This window comes from Triticum dicoccoides, chromosome 6A, assembly GCF_002162155.2.
Source record: "Triticum dicoccoides isolate Atlit2015 ecotype Zavitan chromosome 6A, WEW_v2.0, whole genome shotgun sequence".
Lineage (NCBI taxonomy): Eukaryota > Viridiplantae > Streptophyta > Magnoliopsida > Poales > Poaceae > Triticum > Triticum dicoccoides.
Window position 1 is genome coordinate 594,669,955 of NC_041390.1, and position 9,957 is coordinate 594,679,911.

Consider the following 9,957-nt stretch of genomic DNA (forward strand, 5'->3'; position numbering starts at 1 on the left):
CAGTGCCACAAATAAGTTGCACTTTCATTATCAACTCTGCATCTTTTGGCTTCAACATTATGAATATGTGTATTACTACTATCGAGATTCAATAAGAATAGACCACTCTTCAAGGGTGCATGACCATAAAAGATATTACTCATATAAATAGAACAACCATTATTCTCTGATTTAAATGAATAACCGTCTCACATTAAACAAGATCCAGATATAATGTTCATGCTCAACGCTGGCACCAAATAATAATTATTTAGGTCTAATATTAATTCCGAAGGTAGATGTAGAGGTAGCGTGCCGACCGCGATCACATCGACTTTGGAACCGTTTCCCACGCGCATCGTCACCTCGTCCTTTGCCAGTGCCCGCTTATTCTGTAGTCCCTGTTTCGAGTTGCAAATATTAGCAACAGAACCAGTATCAAATACCCAGGTGCTACTGCGTGCTCTAGTAAGGTACACATCAATAACATGTATATCACATATACCTTTGTTCACCTTGCCATCCTTCTTATCCGCCAAATACTTGGGGCAGTTCCGCTTCCAGTGACCAGTCTGCTTGCAGTAGAAACACTCAGTTTCAGGCTTAGGTTCAGACTTGGGTTTCTTCTCCTGAGCAGCAACTTGCTTGTTGTTCTTCTTGAAGTTCCCCTTCTTCTTCCCTTTGCCCTTTTTCTTGAAACTAGTGGTTTTGTTAACCATCAACACTTGATGCTCCTTCTTGATTTCTACCTCCGCAGCTTTCAGCATTGCGAAGAGCTCGGGAATAGTCTTGTTCATCCCTTGCATATTATAGTTCATCACGAAGCTCTTGTAGCTTGGTGGCAGTGATTGGAGAATTCTGTCAATGACGCAATCATCCGGAAGATTAACTCCCAATTGAATCAAGTGATTATTATACCCAGACATTTTGAGTATATGCTCACTGACAGAACTGTTCTCCTCCATCTTGCAGCTATAGAACTTATTGGAGACTTCATATCTCTCAATTCGGGCATTTGCTTGAAATATTAACTTCAACTCCTGGAACATCTCATATGCTCCATGACGTTCAAAACGTCGTTGAAGTCCCGATTCTAAGCCGTAAAGCATGGGACACTGGACTATTGAGTAGTCATCAGCTTTGCTCTGCCAGACGTTCATAACATCTGGTGTTGCTCCAGCAGCAGGCCTGGCACCCAGCGGTGCTTCCAGGACGTAATTCTTCTGTGCAGCAATGAGGATAATCCTCAAGTTACGGACCCAGTCCGTGTAATTTCTACCATCATCTTTCAACTTTGCTTTCTCAAGGAACGCATTAAAATTCAACGAAACAACAGCACGAGCCATCTATCTACAATCAACATAAACAAGCAAGATACTATCAGGGACTAAGTTCTTGATAAATTTAAGTTCAATTAATCATATTACTTAAGAACTCCCACTTAGATAGACATCCCTCTAATCTTCTAAGTGATTACGTGATCCAAATCAACTAAACCATAACCGATCATCACGTGAGATGGAGTAGTTTTCAATGGTGAACATCGTTATGTTGATCATATCTACTATATGATTCACGCTCGACCTTTCGGTCTCCGTGTTCCGAGGCCATATCTCCATATGGTAGGCTCGTCAAGTTTAACCTGAGTATTCTGCGTGTGCAAAACTGGCTTGCACCCGTTGTAGATGGACGTAGAGCTTATCACACCCGATCATCACGTGGTGTCTGGGCACGACGAACTTTGGCAACGGTGCATACTCAGGAAGAACACTTCTTGATAATTTAGTGAGAGATCATCTTATAATGCTACCGTCAATCAAAGCAAGATAAGATGCATAAAAAGATAAACATCACATGCAATCAATATAAGTGATATGATATGGCCATCATCTTGTGCTTATGATCTCCATCTCCGAAGCACCGTCGTGATCACCATCGTCACCGGCGCGACACCTTGATCTCCATCATAGCATCGTTGTCGTCTCGCCAATCTTATGCTTCCACGACTATCACTACCGCTTAGTAATAAAGTAAAGCATTACATCGTGATTGCATTGCATACAATAAAGCGACAACCATATGGCTCCTGCCAGTTGCCGATAACTCGGTTACAAAACATGATCATCTCATATAATAAAATTTAGCATCATGCTTTGACCATATCACATCACAACATGCCCTGCAAAAACAAGTTAGATGTCCTCTACTTTGTTGTTGCAAGTTTTATGTGGCTTCTATGGGCTTAAGCCAGAACCAATCTCACCTACGCATCAAAACCACAACGATAGTTTGTCAAATAGACTCCGTTTTAACCTTCGCAAGGACCGGGCGTAGCCATACTTGGTTCAACTAAAGTTGGAGAGATAGTCGCCCGCAAGCCACCTGTGTGCAAAGCACGTCGGGGGAACCGGTCTCGCGTAAGCGTACGCGTAAGGTTGGTCCGGGTCGTCTCGTCCAACAATGCCGCCGAACCAAAGTATGACATGCTGGTAGGCAGTATGACTTATATCGCCCACAACTCACTTGTGTTCTACTCGTGCATATTACATCAACATAAATAACCTAGGCTCTGATGCCATTGATGGGTTTCGTAGTAATTTCAAAATTTTCCTACGCACACGCAAGATCATGTGATGCATAGCAATGAGAGGGGAGAGTGTTGTCTACGTACCCAACGCAGACCGACTGCGGAAGCGCTGACACGACGTAGAGGAAGTAGTCGTACGTCTTCACGACTCAACCGATCAAGCACCGAAACTACGACACCTCCGAGTTCGAGCACACGTTCAGCTCTATGACGATCCCCGGACTCCGATCCAGCAAAGTGTCGGGGAAGAGTTCCGTCAGCACGACGGCGTGGTGACGATCTTGATGAACTACAGCAGCAGGGCTTCGCCTAAACTCCGCTACAGTATTATCGAGGAATATGGTGACAGGGGGCACCGCACACGGGTAAGGAATAGATCACGTGGATCAACTTGTGTGTCTAGAGGTGTCCCCTGCCTCCGTATATAAAGGAGCCAAGGGGGAGGGGTGCGGCCAGCCCTATGGAGGCGCAGGAGGAGTCCTACTCCTACCGGGAGTAGGACTCCCCCCCCCCCAATCCTATTCCAAATAGGATTCCCAAGGGGGAAAGAGAGAGAGAGAGGTGGCCGGCACCTCTCCTAGTCCTAGTTGGACTAGGGGAGGGGGGGAGGCGCGCAGCCCACCATGGGCAGCCCCTTTCACTTTTTCACTAAAGCCCAATAAGGCACATATGGCTCCCGGGGGGTTCCGGTAACCTCCCGGTAATCCGGTAAAATCCCGATTTCACCCGGAACACTTCCGATATCCAAATATAGGCTTCCAATATATCAATCTTTACGTCTCGACCATTTCGAGACTCCTCGTCATGTCCGTGATCACATCCGGGACTCCGAACAACCTTCGGTACATCAAAATGCATAAACTCATAATATCACTGTCATCGTAACCTTAAGCGTGCGGACCCTACGGGTTCGAGAACGATGTAGACATGACCGAGACACGTCTCCGGTCAATAACCAATAGCGGGACCTGGATGCCCATATTGGCTCCTACATATTCTACGAAGATCTTTATCGGTCAGACCGCATAACAACATACGTTGTTCCCTTTGTCATCGGTATGTTACTTGCCCGAGATTCGATCGTCGGTATCCAATACCTAGTTCAATCTCGTTACCGGCAAGTCTCTTTACTCGTTTTGTAATACATCATCTCGCAACTAACTTATTAGTTGCAATGCTTGCAAGGCTTATGTGATGTGCATTACCGAGAGGGCCCAGAGATACCTCTCCGACAATCGGAGTGACAAATCCTAATCTCGAAATACGCCAACCCAACATCTACCTTTGGAGACACCTGTAATGCTCCTTTATAATCACCCAGTTACGTTGTGACGTTTGGTAGCACCCAAGGTGTTCCTCCGGTAAACGGGAGTTGCATAATCTCATAGTCATAGGAACATGTATAAGTCATGAAGAAAAGCAGTAGCAACATACTAAACGATCGGGTGCTAAGCTAATGGAATGGGTCATGTCAATCAGATCATTCAACTAATGATGTGACCTCGTTAATCAAATAACAACTCCTTTGTCTATGGTTAGGAAACATAACCATCTTTGATTAACGAGCTAGTCTAGTAGAGGCATACTAGTGACACTCTGTTTGTCTATGTATTCACACATGTATTACGTTTCCGGTTAATACAATTCTAGCATGAATAATAAACATTTATCATGATATAAGGAAATAAATAATAACTTTATTATTGCCTCTAGGGCATATTTCCTTCACTATCCAAAGAGTCAGTGTCCACATTAATGCCGGACTAGAGCGGACGCAGCCACTCACTGGCGCCGTCATTGAAGCGGCGCGCCGGCCAAAAGAGCGCTGCCCGCCGCTTCCCGGTGCACGCGACTGCTCCGCATTCAAATGACACGACAATGGCCCGTCCGTTCACCTGTCGCCCACATTGATGGCACGCGGTTATTGAGACATCTCCTCCGCCCCTGCCGCCCGCCATTGCTATATAAAATGCTGCCGCGTCCATAGCCGTAGTCATCCGCTTCCGATCCCTCTCCACACCACTGCGATCATGAATTTCTCCCCCGCCAAAGCTCTCTGGGATGGGCTGACACGAGGAACGGGCGCCGACAACCATTTAGATTAGTTAATTACATCTAGCCGGACAAGCTCTGCTTAGTTGATATTAATATAATTATTTCATCCGGTTGTTCGAGTTGGTGTTAGAATATATGCGGCTAGCGTTGGATGGCGTCCTCTCATATTCGTGTCCGTGGATTGATCCCCCTGCCGCAGATGGATGTGGGAGGAAATTTGTGGATTACCGTTAGAGATGCCCTTACAAACCCACGAAAGGCGTATTTTATCTGTTCTCTAGACGTGCCTACACCAAGACCAAGGTATTTTGTTTGAATGCTGAATTTTGATCTTTTTTTGATATTGTCTCTCTTTTTGCTACGCATACCCAAATGGATATATGTGAAGACTATGTTTGTGTGTTCTAGCAGCTTGCAAATTCTCATGAAGAAAAAAAAAGTGGTGATTTGGTCAAGAGATCATCTCATATACTATAACTGTAATCCCTTTATTCAAGGCAGATATTTCATGTGATCTCTTGATTTTCCTCTCCTTATTTCCATGCATGATACCAAATCAGGACGAGGTAACCACACATGAGCATGGGCTGGGCGATCAAGCAAGTCATTAATTACGGGAGAAAATCAAGATAGTTATTTATAGAAGCAACTCCAGAAATGATGCATGTAGCAGGACCAAACGCCAAGAGCTATGGCGTTTGCCCCAAACGCCAAGATGGATGGCGTCTCTATGTCGCCACATAAGCGCCAACTAGGCAAGTGTGGGCCAGGTCCAAACGCCATGCATCCTGACGTCTGCTATACAAACCAGACGCCAAAGATGTTGGCGTGACCAAAAAAGGTTAGATACAAAAATCTTTTCAGAACAAGATCAATTCGTGATTAAGTTTGTAGAAAAGGTCAGAACAGGAATTTTGTCCTGGCCACTGTACTGAGATTAGCTGTGGCCAGCGCGGCACCAGTACGATTGCGCGCCACGGAAGCCAGGCCCCAGGCCCAGAGGAGGGGATAACGTGGGCCCATCCGACTGTCACATCCCGACCATACCCCCATCCATCTTTGCCTTTCTCCTTGTCCGAGATAGGCCAATGGATAAGATCGGCCTGCCTTGCCCATTTCCGGTCCGTCCGTCCGGCTGCTACGCACCACGGTCCAGTTCCCATGTGTGCACGCGCCCAGGAATGAATGTGGTTCGCCGTTCTTGCACATACGCTGCACAGCCTGGACAAGTCAAAATAAAATCCAGTAAAATCTAGTACTACCTCTCTCTCAGTTAGAGGGCATGCGCTTGCCCCTAGGTCGTCAATTTGACCAACCTAATACAAGTCATATATTACAAAAAATATAACAATATAAACTTCAGATGTTCTATTTTCAAACCGTATAATTTTTATGTTATATAAGATGATAAAATTGGTAATCTAGGTATACGCGTAGGACTTGGAAACTGAAACGGAGGTATTATTGCCTTTTATGCCAAAAAATCCACTTCCTTTTAAGGCCTCTTTTAATGCATTAGTTAATAGTCATTTTGCATAGGTCCACGTGTTTAGTATCGTTTCCTTTTGGGGTCACTATAAATGCCCTCTCTCTTCTTTTATTGCTGTGTCACATTTTTTTTGTCTATGTGGCATCTTTAGCACCGATACACCTTCTAGTATGTTAGTCTTGTTGGTAAAATGTTCACATCATCAACCAATAAGTTATCATACAACCACTCCAATAGGCTGTATCTAAGCAATCCAATAGATGATGAGAAAATAAATGTGATTGTTCTCTATTGCATCTTGGAGCTTGTGCAAAGATTATTGGTTATTTACATACAACTTTGCTCTCTCTCCATATTTATTACATGCCACATCATCATTATGTCCTAGGTGGGAAATTTACCAACACCAAATTTACAGTTGTTGGAGATGCCTTTAAGGCATCTCTAATGGTTGTAAGATAATTGTTGTTAGATTTTGCCACATAAAATTCTTGATGATGTGTCATACAATAAATGAGGAAAGAAAGGAAGGTTGTAGGTACTCCCTCCGGTTCTTTTTGCCCTGCATATAAGAATTGTCTGAAATTAAACTTCCCAAAGTTTGACCATATTTATATGAAAAAAAAATCAACTTCTACCATGTTAAAATTATACAATATGAAACTTTAAGCCATGACGCATATGCTGGTATTGATTTCACGTTGTGAATATTGGTGTTTTTTTCTATAAAGTTGGTCAAACTTTACGAGGCTTGACTTCAGACAAATCTTATATGCGAACTAAAAAAGACCGAAGGGAATACATAAACCAACACCCCTTACACAAACTTCAATGTAAAATGAGAGAGAATTTTATTTATTATCTCACATGCTATTAGACAAGCTAGATACAACACATTGAAGTTGTTGTATGTTAAGGCATGGACGCCGATAACGGCCGAACGTTCGGTCTGGGACCTCCGCACACCGAACGATTCGTTCGGAAGGAATCTGGGCATGGATCGAACGAATTAGTTCGGGACGAGAGGAGCCCCAGCCCGAACACCAAGCATCCCTCCCAACAGCGCGAACACCCTCTCTCCATCGCCCCAACGGGCCTTTTCCCTGAAAAAGCAAAAAAGGAAAAATAAGCCCAGTACCAAAACAAAAGGAAAAAAAGTCCACTTTTTTTCTGTGACAAGAAAAAGCCCAGTTTTTGTTGTGCTATGTAAAAATGACATTATTAACTTCAAAAGCAAAAATTGCTACTGGTAAAAAGTAATATATATGTTTTGCAATGACACAAAAGGAAAAAAGTCATGGCAATTCCATATGTCCATACATGGTGGCAAAATAAATTCTTGATTAAAATTGCCACTAGCAATTGTATTGACATGTATGTAAATGTTAGAAATTGCCGTGACAAATATAGGTAATTTTGCCATGTCAAGTAAAAGTTCGTTGGGCTTAAATCATATTAAACACATAACCAAAATCATATTAAAATTTGCATATATTTGACATGGCAAAAAAAGTAAAATCTGCCATGTTAATAAAGGTCAAATAAATAGTAAAACTTGCCATTACAATAGAAGTTAAAAATTGCCATGGGGATTTCGGTAAATTTCCAAGTTAATAAAGATAAATTAGCCATGACAAATAAAAAGTAAAACTTGCCATGGCAATAAAAGTTAAGTATTGCCATAGGGATTTAGTTCAATTTGCCATGTTACTAAGGGTCAATTTGCCATCGGCAAATAAAAAGTAAAACTTGCCATGGTAATGAAATTTAAAAGTTAAATATTGCCAAGGGGATTTAGATAAATTTGCCATGTGAATGAAGGTATATTAGTCATGGGTAATATAAGTAAAAATTGACATGGAAAAAGTTAAATATTGCCATGCGTATTTAGGTAAATTCGCCATGTTAATAAAGGTATATTAGCCATGGCAAATAAATAAAAAAACTTGCCATGGCAATAAAAGTTAAATATTGCCATAGGGATTTAGGTGAATTTGCCATGATATTATAGGTAAATTTGCTATGGCAAATAAATAGTAAAATTTGCCATGTCAATAAAACTGAAAACTTGCCATGGGATTTAGGTAAATTTGCCATGTTAAATAAAGGTCAAATAAAAAAGTAAAACTTGCCATGGCAATATTTCCCATTTTGTATTGTTTTTGACAATTTAGAGAATTGACATGGCAAAATGCAATGGTTTAAAGGAAAAATTAGAACTGTTGATAGCTATATAGTGGCAATTATATGAAAAGCAACATGGCAAATTGTACTTCAAAATATTTTTGCCATGTGAAACATATCATAAATTGCACGGATCGAAACTTAAGTCGCCATGGGATCGCATCATAATTTGCCATGATTGGCATAGCATAGCGCACGCAACAGATAACGTAGTCTTTGGCATACCATAGCAGGAACAACCCGCATTCACCAGCGGCAGGAAGCGGCAGGAAGCGGCACACACGCACCAGCGGCAGGAATAGCACACACGCACCAGCGGCTATGGCTTCTAGTCTGGACCTCCCGGCGCTCTGCGCGGCTCCTCCGCAGCCTCGACTACTGGACCTCCCGGCGGCCGGCGCGGCTCCTCCGCAGCCCCGGCTACTGGACCTTCCAGCGTCCGGCGCTGCTCCTCCTGGAACACCACGAATTCATCCACCAGAAAGAGGCCCGCGTGTTATCTTAGACTTCTAGCATAAAAGGGGAGAGGAAGGGGTGGCTGAATGCGTCTGACCTTGACGACAGACGCGGAATAAGAGCGGGGATCGGGATCCTGCCGTGCGGGTTGGCGGGGACGGCGGCGGTGGCAGATGGCGGCGGAGCTCGCCGAGACCCCCCACCCCACACGCCGACCTCGCATACGACGCCATAGCTGCGGCGTCGAAGGAGTTCGGGGCCGACCGTCCATGGCAGGGATGCGGCGTCGAAGGAGTTCGGGGCCGGCCGTCCATGGTGGGGATGCGGTGGAGGAGATGCCCGCGATCGCTGGAGCCTAGCCATGCCGCTCACCATCCTCACGCCCGGCGACCTGCTCCGACCGCCGGAGGCCTTCGCCGCCGTCCCCGCCTGCCCAACGCTGGCATCTGATGTTGTGTAGTGTGGATAAGAGAGTGGGAGGAATGGGAGGAGAACGAGGGAGTGGTTCGGGTGACTTTGGCTTCCTCCCGAACGACTCCCAGTGATGACGTGGCAAGCGCAGGCCGCCAAGATTGGTGCGACGGCACGAGATTGTTCGGGAGGAGATGCTAAAATCCGGACGTTCGGAAATTATTGATTCCGTAAGATATTAATTGATGACATGGCATATTTTATCAACAAATTAACATACAAACTGTTGGAGATGTTCTTCGAGCACTGTGAAGGGCCTAATGGACGCGTCGGAACGACCGATCTTCTCGGAGTAAAGGCGGGGAGGGAAAAAGACTCGAGAGCATTCAGGCTGCATGGCGCGGCGTATGGGCCGTCTCGTGCTGGCCGGCCGGGGTCGCCATCCGTACGTCGTCGGGCGGTCCCGGCGAAGGGAGGAGCTAGAGCTCATGTACTACGTCAAGCTGCCGGGACCGTGACGTACCGTGCCGTGCATACGAGGTGTGTGGCTAGTGACTCGGGTTTCGGTGGGTGGCAGCAGCTGGCGTGTCCGGTCGGGGCCGTTTAATGGGTCACACACTGCGACCGCGTTCGTCTCCGGCCGACGGCCAATTCTTTGGCGCGTGACCGCAGTAACGCTCGCTTGCTGCTGCCTGACCGCGCCGTGCATATCCGGATGACATGTGTCCCACAAAGCGTGGCTGGCTCGATCACGTTTGACCGGTGCGTCTCGACGTACGTATTTATTTGGCTTGCT

The 9,957-nt window shown here is 45.1% G+C and overlaps 1 protein-coding gene across 5 annotated transcripts; it reads right to left on the reverse strand.

Annotated features, from left to right (window-relative positions):
- Nucleotides 1–5,295: 5,295 nt before the first annotated feature.
- Nucleotides 5,296–9,265, reverse strand: LOC119318256. Of its 5 annotated transcripts, none has more exons than XM_037592777.1 (4): nucleotides 8,848–9,257; nucleotides 8,582–8,748; nucleotides 6,978–7,213; nucleotides 6,565–6,672 (listed from the first exon to the last, which is right to left on the reverse strand). In XM_037592777.1, exons 1-4 carry the CDS (start codon nucleotides 9,062–9,064, stop codon nucleotides 6,579–6,581), a joined length of 714 nt encoding a protein of 237 aa, XP_037448674.1. In that variant the 5' UTR covers nucleotides 9,065–9,257; the 3' UTR covers nucleotides 6,565–6,578. The 5 variants fall into 5 exon arrangements, with proteins under 5 accessions (XP_037448677.1, XP_037448674.1, XP_037448676.1 ...); XM_037592779.1 differs by having other exon boundaries at nucleotides 8,608–8,748; nucleotides 8,848–9,251; XM_037592780.1 differs by lacking the exon at nucleotides 6,978–7,213 and having other exon boundaries at nucleotides 5,296–6,672; nucleotides 8,608–8,748; nucleotides 8,848–9,265.
- Nucleotides 9,266–9,957: the final 692 nt, after the last annotated feature.